General features: G+C 40.9%; 1 protein-coding gene across 3 annotated transcripts in view; it reads right to left on the bottom strand.

Moving 5' to 3' along the window:
- The window catches only part of SGCZ (sarcoglycan zeta), a 1301913-nt gene that overhangs the window by 40762 nt on the left and 1233360 nt on the right, over positions 1-27791 (bottom strand). For all 3 annotated transcript variants that reach the window (XM_040334675.1, XM_040334676.1, XM_040334677.1), the window contains one exon: positions 18115-18187. In XM_040334675.1, the coding sequence (XP_040190609.1) occupies positions 18115-18187 (73 nt within the window). The remainder of the gene's footprint in view (positions 1-18114; positions 18188-27791) is intronic.

Raw genomic sequence — 27791 nt, 5'->3', positions numbered from 1 at the left:
ATGGTAGGGCTACAATGTACCCCTTACCAATTCACATAGGGGGGCCGGGATCTGGGGATCCCCTTTGTTAAAGGGGGCTTCCAGATTCCGATAAGCCCCCTGCCCGCAGACCCCCACAACCACCGGGCAAGGCTTGTGGGGATGAGGACCTTGTCCCCATCAACATGGGGACCTTCTCCCCATGTTGAGGGCATGTGACCTGGTACGGTTCAGGAGGGGGGCACTCTCTCATCCCCCCATTTTTTCCTGTGGCCTGCCAGGTTGCGTGCATGGATAAGGGTCTGGTATTGATTTTTGGGGGAACCCCACGCATTTTTATTGTTTATTTTTCAATGACTTTGATCTGTATTGCCAGGACCCGACAATTCATTATAGCGAGTAGCTTTAAATTACTTTTTTTCCCTTTAGAAATGTCATTTTGTGCAGAGACTGTTATAAACACGGGAACCATGCGTTACTTTACAGGCATACTATAGACACCACCCAAGTATGAAATTTAAATCAATATTTCACTTTTATAGTTTCACTTTAAGCATGATTAAAATCACTGCTCCGGAAAAAAACAGGTCCCCAAACACTTTTTATGACAATAACTTGCATATTAACCTTTAAAATTAGCACTTTATATTTCTCCTAAAGGGTTTTCCGCAGCTTTTCGAATTTGCACAAACACCCAAAATTGTTTGCTGTTCGGCCAACGGGCTAACAGCCAATGTTCGACTCGAACATAAAGCTCCTCCCTACTCACAATGAGGGACTATATCTCTGAAACATTGGAATCGTATAGCACTTGAGCCCTTAATCAGTGATGCTGGGTATTGCAATAGAATATAAAAAAGAGGGCAACAGAGAAGAAAAGAAAGGCACTTTACGGAAAAGAGATATACATTAACAGCTTACGAATCTAATGAATATAAAAGGGACACTAATAGAGAGGAAAAATAAGCAGTCTACAAAAAAGAGATTGGGAATATAGTGAGGGAACAGAAGGGTTCAAAGCCTTGTGAGTTTATTTTTGATGTCTCTGATTCTGTTGGGAACACATCCCTTCATTTCCTATCCTGTGAACACAACAGAAAGTAAGAGAAATTCCTTTCAAATTGAGAGAAATACTCCACTTTAAATAGTTGTCAAGGAACAGGTGTCCCCATTGAAAGATTTCCCTTCACATCTTGTTCAAGCGACAAATCTTCTGTCCCAGAAGCAACATTAAAGTGGTTGTTAACAAACTTCTACTAAATCGCCTTATCCCCTCTGTACCATAATAACAGGTTTCCCTGTGTCTGTGTAATGTAAAAAAAATCTGCTGATCTGTACCTATATGAGCACAGCCCCGGGCGTATCGGCTATCTTCTCTCGGGGAGGAGGGGGAGAGACAAGAGAGCGATCCGGGGGCCATGCTTATATATGTACAGACCAGCAGATTTTTTACATTACACAGACACAGGGACACTTGATATTATGGTACAGAGGGCATAAGATTATTTAGTAGAAGTTATGAGAGCAGCATGAATGGGGGGTGGGCAAAGGTAAAGTACGAGCAGACAGGCAGGGAGGGGAGGGGGAGGAGGACAGAGGAGACACAGACACAGGAGAGCAGAGCTGTGAAAGACAGAATCACATAAACAGGCCATGGTGTTATGCCACCAACCCAGCAGAAGATCTGGCAAAAGAGCAGAGTTCTGCTGGCCTCTGCCTCGGGGGCCACTCTAAGCATAGTACATTAAAAGATTTTAATGAGCAATATAGGTGTACATACTCACAAGAGTGGGATTGTCCTCCGCAAATGCGTCGCCTATTGTCTATTGGTCCACGAGACAACCCGGAAGTAGTGTCATCGCCCTGATCCACCGCTAACCTGGAATCATCATCCTTCCAGCTCCCTGTGTGGCTGAGGTCCCGGAACTTTGGCGTACACCGGCGCAACCAGCTCCACTCCACCAGCGCAGAGCCAAATGGATGAACTCTTGTCACGGACATATTGAAAACTTTTGTCAGACATGCCTATTACAATCCCACTCTTGTGAGTATGTACACCTATATTGCTCATTAAAATCTTTTAATTTACTAGGCTTAGAGTGGCGCCGCCCTCAGCTATCTCAGAACCGCTTCTCTCCTTCACTGGGCTGCCTCAAAGTGTGTTGTTATTATGGACTATATGGACTTATGATAGTCACATGTTGCCAATTATTCCTTTTAAAAACTCCCCCAATGTTTTACTTCCTTTTTTAGTCTATGGTTATACATTGTGGCTGGTGCAGGCGCCAACTCTTTCCTATGTGTACTGGCCTCTGTCCTCAACTAACAAAAGATGCAGTGTCTATCTGTGAGCCCAGCCAACTTGTTCTTTCCAGTGGCTGAAAGAACTCCAGGGAGAAGGGCCAGTCTGCACTTCTCCCCATCAGCGGGTATGTTCTCTGAGAGAGGCAGAGGTTAGCTGGGTGAGTAATGCTATGTTTGGGGCAATTTATTTGGGGTACTGTGTGGATACCAGCATTGGGGGAATGGAACTACTGACTAACTTTGGAGTCAACACGTCTGGGGTCTCCTCCTGTGTTAGTCCCCTGATGAAAGGGGGATGTGTGATGGTAATCACTTTGGACGGGGGGCCTGTGGAACCCAGAATCCCTTGGAGAGGTTGGGAAACCCTTATTTCAGCTCCCATGCACCTCCTATGACTAAGTCACCTGTGTCTATTAGGGACACAGGGTAAGAAAGAACCCCAGTCTGATCATACTGGAATGTTATATATATATATATATATATAATATATATATTATATATATATATATTATATATATATATATATATATATAGTATATTGTCTCATACTATGGTGTGCTCTCTGGTGGGTCGTTTGGGGTGTGGCTGTATTCCATTATTCTATTGTGTCTGCCTGCCTTGGGTATTATGGGATGTGTATGTGTGTTTGCTGTGAGGAGGGAGGGGGAATTCCTCCAACAGCTCTCCCTGCTGATTGTACAGTCTACCCCGCTCGAGTCCAAAGGGAGGGGGAATTGTCCCGGTTGTGTTACCTGTGTACCCGTGTTTCAATAAACAGTTCATGTTCAGCAGCAGTCAAAATAAGTACTGCCTAGTTTGTGGTTGCAAGTGTTTGGAAGATCTGATATCTATATTCAGACTGGAAGAAAGTGGTATATGACTAAAGCACTCAAGCGGAGTGTGGGACATTTCGTTACAATGGTGGTCAGTTTACAGGGGGGAGGGTATAGCCAGGCAGGATAAGTCAGGTATTTCAGGTGTTACAGGGGGCCAAATTACACAGCACAAGCACTGTGCTGTACAACATGCTTTAACCACTTAAGGACCGCCTCCTGCACATATACGTCAGCAGAATGGCACGGCTGGGCACAAGCACCTACCTGTACGTCCTCTTTAAGTGCCCAGCCGTGGGTTGCGGGCGCGCGCCCGTGACCCGGTCTGAAGCTCCGTGACCACGGCCACGGGACCTGATCGCTGCTGAAGTCCCGCGATCGGTCCCCGGAGCTGAAGAACGAGGAGAGCTATGTGTAAACAGAGCTTCCCCGTTCTTCACTGTGGCGCTGTCATTGATCGTGTGTTCCCTGATATAGGGAAACACAATCAATGATGTCACATGTCCAGCCCCGCCCATACAGTTAGAAACACATATAGGTCACACTTAACCCCTTCAGCGCCCCCTAGTGGTTAACTCCCAAACTGCAATTGTCATTTTCAGCCATAATGTCGCGGTCACGGAAAAAATCACTGATTGCTGCCATTAGTAGTAAAACAAAATTATTAATAAAAATGCAATAAAACTATCCCCTATTTTGTAAAACACTATAAATTCTGCGCAATCCAATCGATAAACGCTTATTGCGATTTTTTTTACCAAAAATAGGTAGAAGAATACGTATCGGCCTAAACTGAGGAAAAAAATTTTTTTATATATATTTTTGGGGGAAATTTATTATAGCAAAAAGGAAAAAATATTGAATTTTTTTCAAAATTGTCGCTCTATTTTTGTTTATAGCGCAAAAAATAAAAACCTGCAGAGGTGATAAAATACCACCAAAAGAAATCTCTATTTGTGGGAAAAAAAGGACACCAATTTTGTTTGGGAGCCACGTCGCACGACCACGCAATTTTTAGTTAAACCGACGCAGTGCCGAATCGCAAAAACTGTCCGGGTCCTTTACCTGCATTTTGGTCCGGGTCTTAAGTGGTTAAGGAAACAGGATCTATTATTTTTGGGGGTTAACAAATGCTTTAACTAGAACAAATAGGGAGCACATCTCCATATCAAATTAAAAGGTATTTATAAATTCAGCTGATTTACAAGCTATGAATGTTCACTTACTCCTTCAGCTCATAAAAATGTAAGACTATGTTTACTTTGATTACTCAATCATGCACAAGAAATAACAAAGATTTTGCTTCTTTACGATTGGATGATTGAAGTGAACTCAGGTTCACTTTATTCACTAAACAGTTTTCTACCTCTTTAATAAATTAACTCCACTGGATGTCAAGATCTAACCTTCTGACCAGCCTCATACTTAAAACTCTTGTTTCCGGAGTCTCTACAGATCATTATGGTTCATGATTAAAATGCTGACATGAAACATTTTATGATCAGCTGATATTTTCAACAGATTGCTTGAATTAATGAATACCACCAGTTTATGTAAAGTACACAAATCAATCTTTTATCAGACTCATTTTCCTCATAGCCACATGACCTTTTATTCTTTGCCAATAGACAAATCTGTTCTAATGTACAACATAGCCTTTAAATATACTGTATAACATACTATTGCCAATATGCTAAAATCTGAGAAAAATAATGCATTCGTACAAGGAAGTTAATTCATGTGTTTGTGCGAGGCTGACATTTCTCTTCCCACCATCATGAATAATACATAAGCAAACATTTTGTCCTTCACGGTAAGAAAAGTTCTTTTCTCATAGTGTTATTTTTTTTTCAAGCAATAAAATATGACCAAATGTGTGGAAATTACTGGAATGATCAGTTTAGAATGTAGATTTCCTTTCAGCTTTTACATGTTTAGTTGATACAGAAAGATTTCTTATCAGGTAACAGTGTATGGTATGTTCAGATGCGTTATTGTCTACCAGTGAAAGATCTCATCTGTTTCTATATTCATACTAGATCATAAAGGGAACACAATTCTCTGGGGTAGTTTAACTTTGTTTCTGATTAAAACCTTTTTTTTTTCTAACTACAAAAAATAAAGGCTGTTTGAGAAAAAAAGCATTTCGTAGTAAGCAGAAATGAGCCAACACTAAGAGCCTATTCATTTTTGTGAATTAACAAACTCTATAAGCTGCCTTAACCACTTAACCCCCCGGAACATTTGCTGGTCAAAGACCAGGCCACTTTGCGATTCGGCTCTTTAAACCTGCCTGGCGGTCTTCCCGAGTCTGACTCGGGGTTAGATTTTCCTGCTGCGTGCGGAAACCCCGAGTCAGACTCGGGCTTGCCTCGCTAGATCCACAGGCACAAGTTACTTACCTTGTCCCTGGATCCAGCGATGCCACCGCGCTGTGTGAGCGAGTGGGACCTCGCTCGATTCACACAGTGCCTCCGTGTGACGCCGATCTCCGTTCCCTGCGACGTTACGCCGCACGGGGACGGAGAACGGCGCCAAATTCAAAAAGTAAACAAACACATTACATACAGTATACTGTAATCTTATAGATTACAGTACTGTATGTAAAAAAAAACACACCCCCCTTGTCCCTAGTGGTCTGTCCTGGTCCTGCATGTCATTTTATATAATAAAAACGTTTCTTTCTCCCTGCAAACTGTAGATTGTCCATAGCAACCAAAAGTGTCCCTTTATGTCAAAAATAGTTTTAGATCAGCTAAAAAACAGCGATAATAAATTATAATCACTTGCAGAATTGTGCGATAGCGATTTGTGGGGAAATTCGTCATAAAAAAAAAAAAATAATGACAGCGACAATTCTGCAACTGAGCAAATTTCAGTGATTTGATTTGATTACAATATTGATAATTTTATTATAATTATATTATTATTTGTTATAATTATTTATAATTATTTATTATATTATAATTTATAATTTTGTTTTTAAAAAATGTCATACCTGGGATGCCTATTAGAATCTTGTTTGGTCAGATTTAAGTGAGTTATTCCTAAGAATTACAGACCTACAATATAAAACGCCAAATTTCCTTGCAAATAATGGTACCGCTTTTAGCATGTTTTTTCTGACAGAATCATACCGCCAGGGAGGTTAACTGCAACGTGGCTCCCAAAACAAAATTGACGTCCTTTTTTCCCCACAATTGGAGCTTTCTTTTGGTTGCATTCGATCACCTCTGCGGTTTTTATTTTTTGTGCTATAAACAAAAATAGAGTGTCAATTTAAAAAATATATATATTTTTACTTTTTTGCTATAATAAATATCGCCAAAAATATATAAAAAAAAGTTTCCCTCAGTTTAGGCTGATACATATTCTTCTACATATTTTTGGTAAAAAAATTGCAATAAGCGTTTATTGATTGGTTTGCGCAAAGGTTATAGCGTCTACAAAATAGGGGATAGTTTTATGGCATTGTTCTTAATATTTTTTTTTTTTACTAGTAATAGTGGCGATCAGCGATTTTTATTGTGACTGCGACATTATGGCGGACACATCAGACACCTTTGATACCATTTTGGGACCATTGTCACTTTTACAGCGATCAGTGCTATAAAAATGCACTGATTACTGCAAATTAAAGGGGTCATATCTGTACGCCCATTCGCGCAGCTGTGCCATTCTGTCTACTTACATCCTCGTGCGCTGGTAAGCCCTCACATATACCCAGGGAAGTAAACAGACAGTCAGCAGACAATTTTCGTTAATGCCCCTTTGACAGAAGCCGGTTGAGTGTCTGGCTTCTGATGGACCGGCTGAAGTACACACAGGCCAAATGTTCAATAGAAACCATCTGATGTCGTCTGACATTTGGTCGATGTGTACGGGGCTCAACAGGGGACTTTCCTTACTTTTTTTATGTTTATCTATGGCACATAAAGTAAAGTCATTCTCCATAATGGGACAAAAAGAAAAAAAGTCTGAGGCTGGGTTCACACCTATGCAAATTGGATGCAGGTTTCTCTGCATCCAATTTGAATAGCAGGAGATTGTGACTATATGGAGCCAGTTCACACATCTCAGCAGAGGCTCCAATGCGATTGCACAGGAGCCCTATGCACCTTTTGGTCTGCTTCAGGTCTGAGATTAGCTCAAAATTCGGGCTAAAATTGGACTTGAAATGGTGAATGGAGATGTTCTGGACTCCTGCTTTGAGTCGCATGCTGCCTGAAGTAAGTTTTATCCATCCCCTTCCTTACCCAAAACCAGAAAAAAGTTTTGGCTTTAAATGCACTTTAAGACTTTGAAGATCCAATCCATATGTTAAGCCTCCCCTCTGCCTCCTTGTTATTTGCTCCTATGTCCTATTATCCAAAGGTAAGATAAGCAATACTTGATCCTTTTGGATAGACCAATCCCCCCCAAAAAGATTTTTCTGGAGAACGCATTAATTGGGCCAAGATGGTAGATCTGGTAGATGCTTGTCGATGGAAAAATCTGTCAACTGGATCATACTCCTGTTTTTCAATTTCTTATAAGACCGCCTCTCGCATAGATCTAGAGTTTGTCAACTCTGCAATATTATTGGAAATGTAGATGTTAAATACTTGCGGCTTCACAGCCTGGTTCCCTACTGCGCATGCACCACACACGCTGCGCGATCCCACTGGTCCCTGATGTCTTCTGGAACCTGTGTGTCTCCCAGAAGACAGCAGGGGGACGGAGGAGGCGCCGGATGTGGCGTAGATAGCCACGAGTGGTTCAGCTATCTATGCCCGGAAGTGGGAGCAAAATACCTGTATTAGACATGTATTTGCTCCCCCCTGAAAAGTGTCAAATGTGGAACTCTGCTTTAAAGCAGTTATTAAGGCCCAGACAGTAAGGAGTGATGCCTTGAAACTTATAGTGGATTAAAAAACAGGCCAATATGTTGTGGATCCTTCGGAGTCCAATTTTAATGCTTTACTCCATGGCAAGCGGGAATCACATTTGCATATGGCAGAGGTTACAAGGTTGGATTTATACCAAAATAAACAGAAGTTCTTTGAGCAGGGAGATCAAAATTGTTGTTTTTTGGCCATGATAGCTAAACATGAACAACCCAGCATTCTGATTTTGGAAATACGTACCGCTTCTGGAGATATGGTCTGTACACAGTCTAAAATCCTGGAGACTTTTATGAGACATTGTACACATCTCAGTATTCTTCTGATTTCCAGCCAACATAATTGGTGGCTTGGCTTGACTTAGTTGCACTGGCCTGGCTAACAGATAGTGAGAGGTAGATACTAGTACACCCAATAACATCGGAGGATGTTGTTGCGGTCATCGGGACCGGATGGACTTCCTATTGAATTATATAAGGCTCATGGAGAGCTCTTAGCTCCTGTACTGGGTTCTCTTTACTCTGATTGTCTGAAGGAAGGAGCCTTACCAGAATCAATGAGTCATTCTCATATAGTTTGAATTTAGAAGCACCCAAACGATCCATATTATGCTTCATACAGGCCTATTGCTCTTTTGAATGTAGACTTTAAGATTTTGACAAAGCTCATCTCTAGACGATTACAACCTTTGTTGTCTAATATTATTGATTCAGATCAGATGGGGTTCATGTCTGGTAGGGCTACCAATGTGAATTTGAGGAGATTATACACCAATATTCATGCCTTACGTTCTTAATACAGAACCTAGGGTCATTGCCTCCCTAGATATAGAGAAGGCTTTGGATAATTTGGAGTGGCCCTTTTTGTGGGAGGTACTCGGCTGAATGGGCTTTCAATGGTATTTATAAAATGGTTGCAGGTCTTAAATAGAAATCCCACAGCTGCAGTGAAGATGGAGGGAGGATTGTCAACCTCTTTTTGGTTGTTTAGGGGAACTTGGCAGGGCTGCCCTCTCTCTCTGACCCTTTTTGCTATTGCTATTGAGCCTGTGGCAGAGGCTTTACGCACCTCCCCCAATATTAAGGGATTGCGGATTGGTTGGTTGGAGGAGAAGGTTGCCTTGTACGCAGATGACCCTTATTTTTTAATGATGCTGGACCCTCTGTCCAAGGGACTTTAAAGATATTGGACACTTTTTCAACAGTCACAGGACTGAAGGTAAATTGGACTAAGTCCTTGCTGTTCCCAATAGATATGGAGGCCCGTAGTATGGCTTTGAATAATATTCCATTGCAGTGGGTGGAGAATTTCAAAATACTTAGGAGTTGTAATTTCCCACCAAGCGCCTGAATTTATTTCCCCGAATTTGACTCAGATTCTGGGAGATATTGGGTCAAAATTTAAAGTATGGAAGTCTCTACCATTGTCTTTATTGGGATGTATCAATCTTTTAAAAATGAAAATTATTCCAAAATGTATGTATCTATTTAGACACTCTCCCCAGTGGCTTCCCATGTCCTTTTTTACATAATGAAACCAACTTTTTTCATCTTTTTTTTATGGGGATCGAAGAACCCCAGGTACAAATTAACCACCCATGATGCGCCCAGGGAGGTCTAGCCGTTCCAGATTTATACAAATACGTTTTAGCCACCCAGTTGGTTAGGGCCGCATGGTGGCTGAACCCTGATATATTAACTCCTCTACTCGGCTGGAAGCGGCAGTAGTATATTCTATGGATGCTCTCAAGGCTCTTTTATTTAGGGTCCGTAGGGCACCATACAAGTGACTGCTTCAATGCTCATTACTATTCGAGCTTGGGAGGCTGGTCTTAGATGTAAGCATTATCCTAAGGGTGCGGTTTCTCCAAGTGCCCCTCTATTGTTTAATCCTACTCCTCCTCAATTCTTTAACCTCCCTGGAGGTATGATTAATTTAGATTTTAGGTGCTGAAAGCGGTACCATTATTTTGCATGGAAATTTGGCGTTTTATATTGTAGGCCTGTAATTCTTAGGAATAACTCACTTAAATCTGTCCAAACAAAGGTCTAGTAGACATCCCGGGTATAATAAAATTTGAAACACAAAATCATAAATTATAATACAATAAATAAATATAAATAATTATAACAAATAATATAATAATAATACAAATTATTACTTTAAATTTTTTATGGCGAATTTCCCACAAATCACTATCGCTTAATTCTGCAAGTGATTCTAATTTATTATCACAGTTTTTTAGCTGATCTAAAACCACTTTTGACATAAAGGGACACTTTTTGGTTGCTATGGACAATCTCCAGTTTCCAGGCATAAAGAACAGTTTATATAAAAGTGCATGTAGGACACTGGGCAGACCACTAGGTACAAAGGGGTGTGTATTTTTTACATACAGTACTGTAATATATAAGATTACAGTATACTGTTAGGTAGATTCACAAAAAGTTAGGCCGGCTTATCAGTAGATAAGCCGACCTAACTCTGAATCTACGCCCGCGTTTGTTTAAGTGTATTCTCAAACAGAGATACACTTAAACAAAGCTAAGATAGGCCGGCTTGCGCCGTTCTATCTTAGCTTGCAATGTTTCTGTTGTCTGCTAGATGGTGTTTCCATTGCGGCCTACACCGTCGCATTACGTCGTTTCCGTAAGGGATAGGCCGCCTAAAGTTATTCCACCTATGAGGTGGAATAACAATGTTAAGTATGGCCACCGCTCCCGCCGCGAGGTTCGAATTTTTTACGTTGTTTGCGCAAGTCGTCCGCGAATCGGGATTTACGTCGTTTACGTACACGTCGAAATCAATAGGCCCGTATGGCCTACTTAGCTGCAATGCGCACTGGGAAATGTATTTGCCCGGCGCATGCGCAGTGTCAAAAAACTTCAAAAAATGTGAGGTCAAGCCTCATTTCCATACAACACGCCTCCCTCCAAGTCATTTGAATTAGACGCCCTTACGCCCGCTCGTTTTAGGCTATGCCGCCGAAAATTAGCAGGTAAGTGGTTTGAGAATCACTACTAGCCTAACTAATTTACGGCGGTGTCGCCAAAAAGGCTAGGCTAGGCCGCCCTAAAGTTAGGCGCCCCTACACGAATCTACCTATGTATTTATTGTGTTTATTTACTTTTTTAAATTTGGCGCTGAACTCTGTCCCCGTGCGTCGTAACGTCGCAGGGAACAGAGCTCGGCGGCACTCGGCACTGTGAATCGAGCGAGGAGGACACCACTCGATCACACAGCAGGGCGGCAAGGTAAGTAACTTGTGCCTGTGGACATGGACTAAATATAATATTAAATTACTTTCTCAAGTGATTATTGATCGGAAATTATCTACTTTCTCTACACTTACTTCGACTTTTAACATTCCAAGTTCCCATCAATTTAGATATTTCCAGCTTCTTCATACTTTTCATGCAAAGTTTCCACAGGATAGTTTAATGATTAGACAATCCACTTTAGAATCAGTGCTTAGGTCTGAGTGTCTGGATAAGCCCACCTTAAGATTGTATTCTCATCTTACAATAATTTCTATCTTACCATTAGATGTTCTTAGAGCTAGGTGGGTGTGAGATATACCATATTTGGATATGGAGGATTGGAGGGGTCTGTAGGATTTCCCTTTGCGATCTTGGTATCTTTGAGAGACCGCATGATCAAATATAAATTGGTACATAGAGCATATATCACGCCACACAGACTTCAAAAGATAAATCCTGTGTGCTCTTCAGAGTGTTGAAGATGTGGAGCAATTCAGGGAGATTTTACACACATTTTCTGGACTTGCCCACATATATCAATTTTTTTGAGTGGAAGTGGTGGATCTATTAAACTCTATTAGGCAGATTCAGAGCAAGTTACGCCGGCGTATCAGTAGATACGCTGTCGTAACTCTGAATCTGCCCCGTCGTAAATTTAAGCGTATTCTGGAAACCAGATACGCTTAAATTAGGCTAAGATACGAGCGGCGTAAGTCTCCTACGCCGTCGTATCTTAGGGTGCAATTTTTCCGCTGGCCGCTAGGTGGCGCTTCCGTTGATTTCGGCGTAGAATATGTAAATGACTAGATACGCCGATTCACAAACGTACGTGCGCCCATCACAGTAAAGATACGCCGTTTCCGTAAGAGATACGCTGCGTAAAGATAAAGCTGCCCCTAGTTGGCCTAGTCAATGTTAAGTATGGTCGTCGTTCCCGCGTCGAAATTTGAAATTTTACGCTGTTTGCGTAAGTTGTCCGTGAATGGGGCTGGATGTAATTTACGTTCACGTCGAAACCAATACGTCCTTGCGGCGTACTTTGGAGCAATGCACACTGGGATATGTACAGGGACGGCGCATGCGCCGTTCGTAAAAAACCTTGATCACGTTGGGTCACCAATAATTTACATAAAACACGCCCCCTCATCCTCATTTGAATTAGGCGTGCTTACGCCGGCCCCATTTACGCTACGCCGCCGTAAGTTAGAAGGCAAGTGCTTTGTGAATACAGCACTTGCCTCTCTGACTTACGGCGGCGTAGTGTAAATACGATACACTACGCCGCCGGAACCTGAATCTAGGTATATCACTTCTGCTCCTTTACCGGTTTCAATGTCTGTTTGCTTACTGAATCTGGTAGAGGCTACTCTTCATATAGTGTCTGGTTTAGTGTTTGCTAATATAACTGTATTCTCCGCAAGAAAAGTTATTGCGTTGCATTGGAAGAAACCTTGTTCTCCTACGCTCCTATACTGAAAACAAATGATAACTAATAAAATCCCATTTTATAGAGATACTTACATGAATAGGGGTTGTCTTAGTAAGTACTATAAAGTGTGGGCAAAGTGTCTGGACAAACTATATACAACATCTAATGTCCATGAGGGCCATTAATTATAATATGGATGTTTCCATATAAGGAATGTATGGGTCACTGGGGATAGAAGGAATTCATGTTTATTTTATTTTCCCCTTTTTCTTTTCTTTTCTGGCTTGGTTTGGTATTAAAATTGGATACATGGGATGGTTTTGACTTAAAGGGTCACTAAAGGAAAAAAAAAATTGCCTAAAATTAATGTCTGCAAGGCAGACAGACAGACTAGTGTAATGATTCTGTTAAAAAACAAGTAAATACCTATTAAATTCCTTCATCTATATCACCTCTGGCATTCTAGTTTCTTTTCTCTCATTCACTTGCTGGTTTGCATCGCTCGTTCATGTAAGAACTACATTTCCCAGTATGAATTGCGGCACGCCCAGTAATTCACACGTCCTTGAAGTCTCTAACACGTAGAGAGCGTCCTGCCACGCAGATGTAGTTCCCAGGAGGGGGTGAGCACGTTACTGACCACCGCAGTAAAGCCTCCCATCATGGTGGTCAGTAAAATCAGACAAGCAGGAAGTGAACAGAACAGAGAAGAAATAGAGAAACTTCTGAGCAAAAACAAACAATGAGGAAGTGAAAAGAGGAATGTCTGCAGGTAAAGGATGCTTATTATGAAAAAAAAAAATTCCATTACAACCCCTTTAACCCTCTGAGCGGTAAACCCGAGCTTGACTCGGGGCTGTTTTTTTATGTTACGATCGGTTAGTCCGAGTCACGCTCGGGGTGAATGTGCAGAGAGCGCAGCGGTGTTCCTTACCTTGTCCAGGCGATCCAGCGATGATCTATCATTGCTGTGATCGCCGCCGAGACACACACCGCGCCGTCCATCAGTCATCTGACTTCCTGGTTCCGTTCCCTGCACCGCAATGGTGCATGGGAACGGAACTGGGAGGGAAATTCAAATGTTGCACCAACACAAACACATAAAAAGGTGGTGATACAATGTAATCTGAGAGGATTACACTGTATCACTTTGAAAACTGACACAGTGCCCTTTCATTGCCCCTTGCCATTGTCATTGCTGACATATAAAACCTTATAAACCATATAAAAAATGGCATCAAAAAAGCGCTGTCCTCCAAATGCGCTTTTGGACCAGCTGAGCGACAGCGATAGCGGCAGCGACACGGAGTTGCTCGCAGATCAGAGCGACAGTGAATCATATGGAGATTTATCATCTGGATCTGACACTGATATAGAAAGTGACGCCGCAGATGATCCCGCACCTGACCTGAGTGATGTGCGCACTTGGTGCCCTATAGACAGCGATGCGGACCAGACAGCGCCCCCGAGGTTCCGATTTACTGGATCTCCTGGGATGAAGGTAGATGTGGAGGCCGACAACCCTATGGCGTATTTGAAACTCTTTTTATCTGAGGAGGTCATTTTACAAATTGTGACGGAGACCAATCGCTACCACGATCAGCAATCTGCTACGCTGCGTGGCAGATTTTCCAGGTCCAGAAAATGGGAACCGGTCACCGAGGAGGACATTTGGAATTTTTTGGGACTCATCATCCTTCAGGGGGTGGTGGGCAAACCGCTCCAGAAGTGGTACTGGACCACCAATAAGATGCTGGCCACTCCGTTTTTTGGCACTGTGATGTCCGAGTATCGCTTTTCACTAATAATGAAAAACCTGCACTTCGCCAACAACGAAGAATTTGACGAGGCCACACATCCTGCGCCAAAGCTGAAAAAAATCTGGGAGGTGTGCCAGATGATTGTTGCCAACTTTCAGCGGACCTATGTGCCAGAAAGGGACGTAAGTGTGGACGAAAGTCTGATGGCCTACAAGGGACGCCTGAGTTGGATCCAATTTATTGCGTCCAAAAGAGCGCGCTTTGGGATAAAATTTTACATGCTATGTGAATCATCCACCGGCTATATATGGAATTCGGTAATTTACACCGGGAAAGGTACCAAATTCAATCCCAGGTACAGCCGCTATGGGATGGCCACATCTTCTGTCCTGTCACTGCTGGACCCATTGCTGAACCAGGGATACTGCGTGACAACAGACAATTTTTACACATCACCAGAACTTTATGAGGTTTTGCTCCTCAATAAAACGGACGGGTATGGTACCGTGAGGCCAAACCGGCGTGACATGCCATCTACGTTTGGCAAGAAAAAAATAAAAAAAGGAGAGATGGTTGCCTTTCAAAAGGGCAAAATGATGGCAATGCGCTGGCGAGACAAAAAGGACGTGTGTCTCATGAGCACCGTGCACAGCACCTCCACTGCCATGGTCCGCACAAAATACGGAAAAGAAGTGCTGAAACCACAAGTCGTGATCGACTATAACCACACAATGGGAGGTGTCGACCGAGCCGATCAGGCGATGACTTTTTACCCGGCGATGCGAAAACAACAAAAGAAGTACTATAAAAAGATTTTTAGGCATCTCCTTGAACAATGTCTTTGGAACGCCTATATCCTTTACAAAGAAAACACGAACATACCTCTTGTTCATTCGGACTTTATATGGAAGGTGGCTGAGCAGATCTTTATCAATCACCCAACGGCATCAGTGTCTGCTAACAGACACGGACGACGCTCTGTTGACATTGGGAATCCAGAGCGCCTGACAGGTCGTCATTTTTTGGAACCTGTACCGCCAACCGCACGAAAGTTAGCACCTACCAGGATGTGCGTCGTTTGCTGCTCCAAGAGGGATGAAAATGGGAAAAAAGTCCGAAAAGAATCAAGGTACTATTGCCCAGATTGCAATGTCGGACTTTGTCTATTTCCTTGCTTCAAAGTGTTTCACACTATGGATGTGTATTGAATTTCTTTCTTTGACTAATTTCTTTATTTTTCATTGCTTTGTTGAATAAAATTATATTATTGATTAATTATAATTCATGTGTTTGTGTTTCAAATTTATCACATCTGGAATGTCTACTAGAGTCTTGTTTTGGTCAGGTTTAAGTAAGTAATTACTAAGAATTGCAGGCCTATAATACATATCACCAAATTTCCATGAAAAAAAATGTACCGCTTTTGGTACGTAATTCCAGACAGAATCATACCGCCAGGGAGGTTAAGCTTTAATAAAAAATATAGAAGGGAGGGAAAGAAAAAAGAAAAAGAAAAAAGAGATATATTTTGGATTAATAGTTGAAACCGTATTAAAGCGGTGTTCTGCCCAAAAAAATAAAAATAAAAGCCAGCAGGTACACATACTGCAGCTGCTGGCATTTAGTAGGACACTTACCTTTCCTGGAATCCAGCGATGTCTGCACCTGCAGCTGATGTTTCCATTGCGGATAAGGGTACCCGGCAGTGTAGCCATTCGGCTTCACGTCGGAAACCCTACTGCGCATGCCCAAGGCCCGCTCCTCTCTCCTACTGACCTGGCGGCTGGGGGAGGGAGGAGGAGGGAGCCCCAACCGTAATGCCACCACCTGTGGCTGAGGTTCCCAGAAGTGAGAAAGGATACCTTTCAAAGACAGGTATCCTGTTCCCCCCTCCCCTCTAAAGGTGCCAATTGTGGCACCAGAGGGGGGAGGAATCAGATGAGTGGAAGTTCTACTTTAGGTTCAATGTGTATGCTGTTTTTTTGGGTTTGTTTATCAAGACATTTAATAAAAAGATTTATAAAAAAAATTGAGTATTTCATAATGAGCAAGTATGCTATGCATACTTGCTCATTATACCTTTTCTGTGGGTTTACAACAACTTTAATTCTATTTTGTAACTTTCTGTTGTGTTTACAGGACAGGAGGTTAAAGGAAATTTTCCCAAATGGACATAGATTGTAAATAAAAATAAATAAAAAAAACAGGTGTTTTATCAAAACTAATATAACAACACGTTTCAGCTTTCTATACTTTCTAATAACTGGAGCAGCATGCGTGCTAAGGCAGTGAGGCTAAAGCCGTTCAAATTTACTAAAAGTAATGTGACCTAAAACTGATATCCAGCTTCTGATCTGCAGAGTGACCAGTGCTGCGGGCATCAACTGTTATGAGAGTTTACCGTTATATCTATGAGCTGTGCATAACCCCAAGCATAGCTTTACCACAATGGTGCAAACACATTTTTTTCTTGCTTCTAAGGAGGCAAGGGACCACAAGCTCAAATTAATTGAACCTACTCTGTACTGACTTGCTTGTGAAGTAAGGAAAGAACAGATATTACATTTTTTCTCACTCTAACCATAATTTTAATTATTAAGATTTGAAAAATATAATTCTTCTCTATTATCCACACAATTCAGGGATAGATCATTTTGGAAAATATATCAGTGTAACAATAATCAATAATAAATCATAAAACATCAAATTAACTAGAATAACATAGATGCATTGTGCTGAGTTTTATAGTATTTTAATGATATATGCATTAACCGAAAATGCAGGTTTTTGATCAAATTAGAAAGTTAGCATAGATAAAATAAACATTACCAATCACTCTACCAACATCAAGATGTATACGTCATAATTTTAAAAATAAAAATATAAAAATAGCTCTTAGTAATTAGTACTTTAAAAATGTTGCAATATAAAACTTGTATATAGATACATTTGGAGAGAGAGAGAAAGATAGAGAGAGAGAAAGAGAGAGAGTGAGAGAGAGAGTGAGAGAGAGACCTCTGCGTGTCTTACTCTTACTGTAGAGATTTACATCTGATGTGGTACTCCTGCTTCCACCAGATATATAACAAAAAATTGGAGATGCAATTTCAGTTTCTATTCAAAAGTGTTTTACTTCAGTTTTCATGAAATTATACAAATAATGACTGTTCCTGTTTCGAACAGGAACTCCATCCTTCATGCAACTTGATGAAGAATGGAGTTCCTGTCCAAAAACTGTGTAGTGGTTATTTGTATATACATGAAAATGCTTTTAAATAGAAACTGAGATTGCATCTCCAATTTTTTTGTTATATATATATATATATATATATATATATATAACATCCCAAGAAAGTATTAAACTTTATCGTAACGGTTCTCTGTAATCATTGGCATGTCAGCTTTTATTAAACCATGCGACATTCTATTTATTTAGTATGTGATTTACAGTATGAGCTGAGGCAGAATAGATCACTCAAAGGTTAAACAGACCATAACTCATATATGACTGCAAGCACGGCAGCAAAAACAGTCACCTGTACAGACCCTTTGCCTAATACCAATACAGGGTAAATTAAACATAAAATAAAGCTGTAGACAGGTTTGGCTATTAGAAAACAAATTCATATTTCCTGCACATATTTCAACATATATTTCTAAATATACCTGAGGTCTTGTGAAGGTCCTGCTCTTATATGCGGTGTTTCCACAGAATGTCCAAACACAGCTCCTTCTGTTCCTAAAAAACAAAATATTCCAGTCTTATACTTGTTAGCAGAAATGTTTTGGCCCACACTTAAAGCAGAACTAGGCCCTCCTATCCAAAGGAAGTTGCCATCTTAGGCTCTGTTTGATCTTCTAAAAGATAAAAGTCGGGCACCAGAGCATCTTAAAGTAATAATTGCAGACTTTATTTTAATCCATCAAGACATAAAAAGAATCCATTCCTACAATCTATTTCTTGTAGGAATGGATTTATTTTCTGTCTTGATGGAATAAAATAAAGTCTGCAATTTTTCCTTCTATCTTTTATAGAATGTATGGATGGTATGTACAGCATGTGTGTTGTGTGGGATTGGGGTTGAAGTTCTGAAATGTTTTTTTTATTTTTTATTTGCATTTGCTATGGTGTTGCACATGTGATCAGTTATGACACCAGCCATTTGATGGCTTGACAGTTTGGTTGAGTACACCAGCAACTGTGGAAGTTATCATTCTGGGTATGCCATAAATGTGACTGTTTTAATAAAAAAGTTAAATTGAGCGGTTTAATTCAGCTTTAAAGCACACAGTGAAATATACACAATTGAAATACAGGCATTTGCATTTTTGTTAATCCAGCCCTGACACATAGGCAACCTTATCACACCACACAGCCAGGTTGGCAAACTGATCATTTTCTACTGCAGTTCAGCAATGCAGCCTAGTCAAATTCCTCAGCCCCAGCTTAAAAACAAAGCCTCAGCACAGTATACAGTATATCATCCCTAAATCTAATCTCTCTTTCTGTCAGAATATTCTGCATGGCAGCACATCTGAATGACTGGCCTCTTGTTCTCCCAATATGAGTGCTGCTTTGCATGGAATTACAAGAGACTGGTACCAAGGCAAAATCAGGTACATATACGTGTTGCATTAAGTACTACATTAAGCAGTCTGTTCCTTAATGTTTTTAATCAAGATCTGCACAATTCTTACCCAAGCTTCCCAAGTTTCACTTTTTTTGTTAATTGGATTAACCATTGCAAAATCAGCATGTTACACCCCCTTCATGTCCAGGCCATTTTTACATTTTCAGTGCTGTGCTAGTGCAACCAACCTTTACTCTGCCATGCAACACAGTATACACACATATATATATATATATATATATATATATATATATATATATATATATATATATATATATATATATATGTATATATATATATATATATATATATATACACACACACATATATATATATATATAATTTATATATATACACACACACAGGGCATTTTTAAATGACATTTAATAACCACTGCACATTTAAAAAAAAAAAAAAAACTTTTTTACTTCCTATATGTATTTTGAAGGTCAAATGTTTGCAACAATGTTTTGGAAGGAAATAAAATATTATTTGTTTTTAAATTGTAATTTTTTTCAAATGAATTTATTGAAGAATTAATTATACAGATATAGGGTGATTGTGACAGGAGGAACTCTGTGGCCTCGTACACACGACCAGTTTCCTCGGCAGAATTCAGCTTCCGACCGAGTTTCTGGCTGAATTCTGCCGAGGAAACTGGTCGTGTGTACACTTTCGGCCGAGGAAGCCGACGAGGAGCTCGGCGAGGAAATAGAGAACATGTTCTCTATTTTCTCGTTGTTCTATGGGAGCTCTCGTCCCGCCGAGCTCCTCGGCGGCTTCAGTGCTGAACTGGCCGAGGAACTCGATGTGTTTGGCACGTCGAGTTCCTCGGCCGTGTGTACGAGGCTTGTGTCGCCCAAAATATACATTTTATTTGATATTGCAGTTCTGGAAAAGTGATGAGATCTTTGCTCACTGATCGGTGTGCTGGTAAGAAGTATATTTTCTAGACATGTTCACACTGAAATATTTATTTTAGGAATTTTGGTTTTGTCCGAAAGATACATTTATTTAGTTACTCACAAAATGTGTTTTTATTTATTTTGTTTCGATAAAAAATGCATTCATACACACATCCAAATTAATTAAGGTTAAATCTGTCAATTGAAGGCTTATGGTGTCTGTTGGATGTTCTAAGAAGATTCGACGAAGCAGCTAAACTGTACGACACAGCAAGCTATAGTAGAGTTCTAATGTTGTTTGACTAATAATAATTATAATTATTAATTATTATTGCTAGTCAAACATTACAATTCTTCTATAGCCTATGGGTGGAGCATTTGACTGTAAATGTTTGCTTATGGCAATTGTATGTTTTTAGCTGCTTCGTCAAATCTTCATGTCGAACGATATTATACATGTTTGTGGCGGCAGAAGTGTCAGCAGTACCTAAGGAAGAACTGGTAGCAAAGACCTTGCCACTTTTTTTAGCAAGGCGTCCACCATGACCACAACCACGACATCTACCTGCCTTCACTTTCCCGTTAGAATAGTACATTGCTGTATATTTAGTTCTAACAGAAAATGGACTGGTGATAGTGATCAGACCTGCAAGCAGGTAACAATGTAAAATCCATGAAAACTAGATCACAATAAATAGAACAAAAACAACACATATGCCAGAGTTGGCAAAACTACCTGCACGCAGGTAACACATTAGGGTATATAGAATCTATATAGAATCTATAATAAATAATAAGTCCCCCCCAAAACATGGACAGCCTCTGAGGCTATCAAAACACTAACAAAACTAGTATCAGTATCAAGTTCAACACTAACACAATAGCAGATAATAAGAAGATGAAATGAAAAATCCACGTTGAACTATAGCCTGCTTTACTATCTGTTCTGCTGCTGTGCTTATTGCCTAACCGCTTGCCAACTGCCCGCCATTGATTGATGGCAGCAAAATGCCACTCCTGCGCACCGGCTACTTCCCTAAGGAGTTGATGTACGTGCCCGGTGGCCGTGATGTCCACCGGGCACCGGTGATTTCTCCTGACAGTGCAAGAATGTGGATTTACACACACAAATCCATGTTCTGTGAGGTGAGGAGACAGATTGTGTGTTCCTAGTATATAGAAACAATGATCGGTCTCCTCCCCAAGTCAGTCCCACCCCCCACAGTTAGAACACACACTGAGGGAACGCATTTAACCCCTTTATCACCCCCTAGTGATAACCCCTTCCCTGCCAGTAACATTTATACAGTAATCAGTGCATTTTTATAGCACTGATCGCTGTATAAATGTCAATGGTCCCGTAAAAGTGTCAAAAGTGTCCGATATGTCTGCTGCAATGTCACGGTCCTGATAAAAATCACAGATCGCTGCCATTACTAGTAAAAATATTTTTTGGGATAAAAATGCCATAAATCTATCCCCTATTTTGTAGACGCTATAACTTTGGCGCAAACCGATCAATATATGCTTATTGTGATCTTTTTTATCAAAAATATCTAGAAGAATATATATTGGCCTAAACTGATGAAGATTTTTTTTTTTAAATTGAGATATTTATTATAGTAAAAAATATTGTGTTTTTTTTTCAAAATTGTCATTCTTCATTTGTTTATAGCGCAAAAAGTAGAAACCGCAGAGGTGATAATATACCACCAAAAGAAAGCTCTATTTTTGGGGAACAAAGGATATACATTTTGTTTGGGTACATCGTTGCATGACCTTGCAATTCTCAGTTAAAACCACGCAGTGCCTTTTTACAAAAAATGGCTTGGTCAGGAAGAGGTATTTTATTATAGCAAAAAGTAAAAAATATTGTGATTTTTACAAACTTGTCGTTCATTCCAGCAGCGACCACTAACAGCTCTTTTACTATTGTCTCTATAATGTTTATTATTTTCTCTGTTGAATAGTCATGGGGGTTATTTACTAAAGGCAAATGCACTTTGCACTACAAGTGCACTGAAAGTGCACTTGAAAGTGTACTTTCAGTGCACTTGGAAGTGCAGTCGCTGTAGATCTGAGAAGATCTGAAATGAGTGGAAACACTGCTGATTTTATCATCCAATCATGTGCAAACTAAAATGCTGTTTTTTATTTTCCTTGCATGTCCCCCTCAGATCTACAGCGACTGCACTTCCAAGTGCACTTTTAGTGTACTTTCAAGTGCACTTGCAGTGCACTTGTAGTGCAAAGTGGATTTGCCTTTAGTAAATAACCCCCTTGGACTAATAGAGTTAGGTTAGGCACATTCGACCGCATGTTCGATAGACAGAAATCGCTGTTGTCGCAACAATACGAAAACAAAGCATTTTTTTATTTAGTATCTTCACAATTTCGGATACTGAGTGTTCTTTATCATTTTGTGAAAACAAACACGAAAATCCCCAAAATTCGGACGATAACAAATGCACATGTCTAATATTTTCCAGTTCTGATCCCTAGAGGTTTTAGTGAGATACAAAAATGGGGGGTGGGGGAGATCTCAAGAGGCGTCATCCTTATCATAGAACAATTGAAGATCCTTGTAGTAAGGGAAAGGACTATGAAAAGTCTTGAGTGTCCAGGTCTACACGATAGAATTTTTCACAAATTATGCGAAGCGGTATTTTACCAGGCGTCACATTTTAGCACTCTGGGTAGATGGAGGACGTGTTCTGAGCTGGTGGACCCTAACGGTCAGTTTAGATTAGACTTCATGAGGGCTTTGCAATTAAGTCACTTTCTTAAGACCATTTCACCCCCCCCCCCCTGATGCTCTGCAACACCCACTTATGACTATAGAAGAGCTCTGCTCAGAGACTGGGGCGATTTCCCATACATTATCTTTGACATATGCTATATTGATAACACCTCAGGGAGACCACCAACTTCCGACTCTATTGAAATGGGAGAGAGACCTAGACCGTCATTTTACTTCGAATGAGAAAAACCGGATAATTCAGTTCACTCATAAGTCTTCCAGGTGCTCTAAATACCAGGAAACCAACTATAAACTTCTTACACGTTGGTATAGGACCCCTGCCTTTTCACGCAAATTATTCCCGACATCTTCAGACCTTTGTTGGAGGTGCCAGAATAGTAGGGGTACCCTTTTACATATATTCTGGTCTTGCCCTCGCATTAGGGGGTTCTGGGAGGGGGTTTGTGAAATTGCACAACAATTTACGGACTGTACGATTCTGGAAGACCAGGCATTTTTCCTTTTGCATGTAACTGACATTCCGATTCAAGTTTATGAAAAGTCAATTATCCGTCACCTTCTCGACACAGCCAAACATTGTATACCACTTAACTGGAAGTCACCACATCCCCCATCTATAGCCTCCTGGCTCCAGAGGGTTGATGAAATCGGTCATCTAGAGGACCTGGTTCTCACTGGCCAAAAGCGACAAGAGACCTACAAAGCTACCTGGCAATCCTGGACTACATTCAGGTACTCAATAGAGGGCCAACGCCTCAGAGAGACCGACACGCCAAACTGACAGTTCCATATACATCATTACCAGGTTCACATGAATTATATTTCATAAGTATACCTGGGAAGTGAACTAGGACAACATTGCATTAAAGGACTTACACTTAAACCTCCGTGCCTGCAAGCCCCCTTTCTCCCTCCCTTCCATTTGACTCCGCACCTCGCCCCTCTATTTCTTTTTTGATTTTCACTTCCCTAAGAAAATGGAAAATAAATATAATTTCTAAGTTTATGATATCCATGTAGGTGCATGAGCAATATGGCTGATTATCTGTTCTTATTGTTATATTTCTTTTGTTTGTAATCCTTGTGGACCAGTTCCCTTGACATAAATAAAAATTGGAAAAAGAAAAAAGAAAAGTCTTGAGTGTATCTGGAGGTAAAGTTTAGTTTATGAAAGCTTCCTATCATGAGCAGAAGTGTTCTTTTGTGGGCGGGAGGTTAAATGCTGTATTGATTTTTTCTTTGTGAAGCTGCAGTAATAGTTCTTTTTTGATCTGTGAAATTTTAGGACAGAACAAAAAGGTCAATTTTTTTGAGAATCGTTCTCCTCGCTGCAAAAAAGGCAAATTAGGATCCACTCTTTATGTGGATGTTTAGCGTTTCAAGCCAATAACAGGAGTTGCTTGTCCCAATATCCAAAGATAAAAAGTACAGGGTATTTTGTATGATGTAGCAGGGTAATTCCTTGGATGAAAGATATGGTTTGATCCCAGAAAGTGGAAATGTATTTGCATGTCCAAAATTGGTGTAATAAAGTCGGTCTCGTCTGGGTACAGAGAGGGCAAGAACTTGACTGAGGATTGTTTTTGTCCACAGGGAAGGGTATATGAGTGCAGTGAAGTATTTTCATTTGTGTTTCCCTCCAATATTCACAAGGTATCAACTGAAGGACTTTGTTGTACCCCTGTAATATTTTGTCTAGTAACTCCAGATTGGGAAAGTCCTTGCCCCAGTTAGCTGCAGAAGAGGAAGAGAACCAGGAGGAGTAATCTTGGAGATTAAAGGTTTGTAGATGTCCGAGATGGTATAAGATCCTGTTTGGAGTAGATGTTCTGTAATCGATGTCCTAAATCTCTTGCTTCCTTCCCTGCATGAGGTGCAGATGAAGTTAACACATTGCCAGAAGTAGAACACATGGGATTTTGGTAGAGAGAATTGCTGGGCTATGGCTGAGAAGGCATAAGGTACGCCTGATTCCAAATCACAGAGAGAGGAATATTCAGTATGACCGATTCTTAAACGCCATAAGCTTAGATTTTGTGTTCCACTCCCAGAGGAAATCTGGGGTTTCCTTAGATTGGTAGGTGTCTAAAGATGAAGGGGGGAGGTTTAGGCTCTTACATACTTCCCTCCAGGCTATGGTATAGTTTGTAATGGGTAAAGTAGACAAGCAAAACTGACTGTTTGAAATAAATGACATCTCCCCAAAAGCAAAAGAGGCAGATCCATTCAGTTTTCCAATTAATGAGTGGTTTTGTTAGAGGGGATAGTTCAAGGTGTACTGTTAAGAAGGGATTGTCCCAATCTTGATACCCAAGTAATTAATGTGAGTTTTGGCTATGGAGAAGGGCGAGTGGGAAGTCCAGGGTGGGTTTCCAGAGGGGGCTAGGGGAAGAATTTCACTTTTGTTGTAATTGATTCACAGATCTGAACAGAGCCTGAACTTGTCAAAGGTTCTTATAATGGTGGACATGTCAGAGGTGGGGTTGTCTGTGAATATTCGAATATCGTCTCAGAAGAGAGCTGATCTCAACACCTATATGGATCCCGTGTAAAGAAGCTTTGGTATTACAGAATCTAGAGAGGGGTTCTAGTGCCAGGTTGAAGAGCAAAGGTGATAAGGGGCAACCATGTCTCTTACCGTTGTAGAGACAAACATTTTCAGTGAGGAGACACTACCATCCTGGCCGTGGGAGAGGTATACAAAGAGCTAACATGATGATTGAAGGAACCAGTAAAGACCATCCTAATCAAGACCAATGAAAGCCAATCAAAGCTGACATCATTAAAAGCTTTCTCTGCGTCCAAAGGCATAATGGCAAAGTCCCCCAGGTGTCTTTTAGCATGTTCTAATGCCATCAATACCTTGATAATGTTAAGTGAAGATTCCCTCACTTTAACAAACCCTGACTGTGCTGGATGTATCAAGGTGGGGATGATAGTAGCAAGTCTGGTGGCCCCAATTTTAGAGAGGATCTTGACATACAAATTTAAAAGTGACATGGGCCTGTATGAGCTTGGTTCAAGAGTTTTTTTCCCTTTCTTTGATAGAAGTTTTATGATGGCTTGGTTTCCAGAGGGTAGGTATATACCTCCTTTCCAGATGTCATTATAGACCCTGAGGAGGGTTGGTTCTACTATCTCTTGGAGGGTCTTGTAAAATGCCCCTGTAAACCCATCAGGTTCTGGAGCTTTGCTAGAGGCAAGTTGGCGGATAGTTGGGGAAAGTTCTAAGCTGAATATAGGCCCTTTTAGGGTCTTAAGTTGGGCAGGAGTAACCATAGGTAGGTCCAGTTTGTCAAGAAAGTTTTGAGCAATGCTGTGATCAATGGGGTCATGAGCGTATAGAGAAGAATACAATTTTTGCATGAACCTAGTTACCAACTGTGGTGTTTTCTGATGGTGTCTGAGGAATCCCGAAGGGCAGTGATATGAGTGGGACTATTTTGGCCTTTGCACAATCTTGCCAGGAGCTTACCCGATTAGTTACCGTATTTGTATAGGGTGGCATCAGTGTGTGCAAGTTTGGTAAATTCTAGGATATCTGCCCATGTATCAAACTCACTTTTGGCCTTCTACCACTCGTCTCTATTTTAGGGGGAGTCTTGGGTGGAAAGGGTTTGTTGAGCCATCCCAAGGTGAGAGCTTGCTTTCCTAAAACTATATAGGGAGTTTTTCTTATATGAGGCAGCATAGGATATGATTCACTCTCTGAGGTAGGCCTTTCCTTCATCCCAGTAAAGGTTAGGGTTGTTGGCACGGGAAGAATTAGCAGTGGCAAACGCTTTCCATGCCATGTATGCTTGGAAGTCAGTGTTGTTGTGAAGGATGGAAAACACCACAAGAGAAGATTAGGTCGAGATTATTAAAAGATATTGAAACTGGGGCATGGTCTGAAATGTCTATTTCATGTATCTCAGTCTCAGCTATGGTTGGAACCATGTTGTCAGTACAGAAGATGTAATTGATTCTAGTGTAAACCTTGTGAGGTAGAATAGAAAGTGAATTCTCTGTCCACAGGATGAAAGAGACGTCATGTTTAATGTGGAGTTAACCACTAGCCAATCAGTTATACAGCGGCAGGTCGGCTCGGCTGCGCGAGATCACGTAGCTATACGTCATCTCGCATTTCAGCCAATAGGGGCACGCTCGCCCCTTGCTCGCCCCTGGTGCTGACACGCGTGCCTGGTGGGCGTGATCACCACCGGGCACCCGCGATCGCTCGTTACAGAGCGAGAACCGGGAGCTGTGTGTGTAAACACACAGCTCCCGGTCCTGTCAGGGGGAGAAATTATGGATCGTCTGTTCATACAATGTATGAACAGCGATCAGTCATTTCCCCTAGTCAGTCTCACCCCCCTTCAGTTAGAACATAATGAGGGAACATAATTAACCCCTTTCTCGCCCCCTAGTGTAATCAATGCATTTTTATAGCACTGATCGCTATAAAAATGCCAATGGTCCCAAAAATGTGTCAAAAGTGTCCGAAGTGTCCGCCATAAGGTCGCAGTACCGATAAAAATCGCTGATCGCCGTCATTACTAGTAAACAAAAAAAAATTATAAAAATGCCATAAAACTATTCCCTATTTTGTAGACGCTATAACTTTTGCACAAACCAATCAATAAACGCTTATTGCGATTTTTTTACGAAAAATATGTAGAAGAATACGTATCGGCCTAAAGGGAAAAAAAAATAAACCGCAGAGGTGATTATACCGCCAAAAAAAGCGCTCTATTTTTGGGAAAAAAAGGACGCCAATTTTGTTTGGGAGCCACGTCGCGTGACCGCGCAATTGTCAGTTAAAGCGACACAGTGACCAGCAATATGGTCCGGGGTCCCCACCTACAACAAGGGTAATATGAGGGAATTTCAGAAAGCTGGTGTATAGGTCTCCAAATATTGTTTCCCAGGGTTATTAGGTGCATAGATGTTTGAAATTATAAGATCTCTGTCGCCCAATCGGATATGAACAGTGCAGAGGCAGCCCTGACTCTCCGGGTTGACAGATAAAACTTCAAACTGAAGATTTTTGCATATCAGAATGAT

This window comes from Rana temporaria, chromosome 1 (assembly GCF_905171775.1).
Source record: "Rana temporaria chromosome 1, aRanTem1.1, whole genome shotgun sequence".
Lineage (NCBI taxonomy): Eukaryota > Metazoa > Chordata > Amphibia > Anura > Ranidae > Rana > Rana temporaria.
This window is presented reverse-complemented; position numbering and strand designations above follow the sequence as displayed.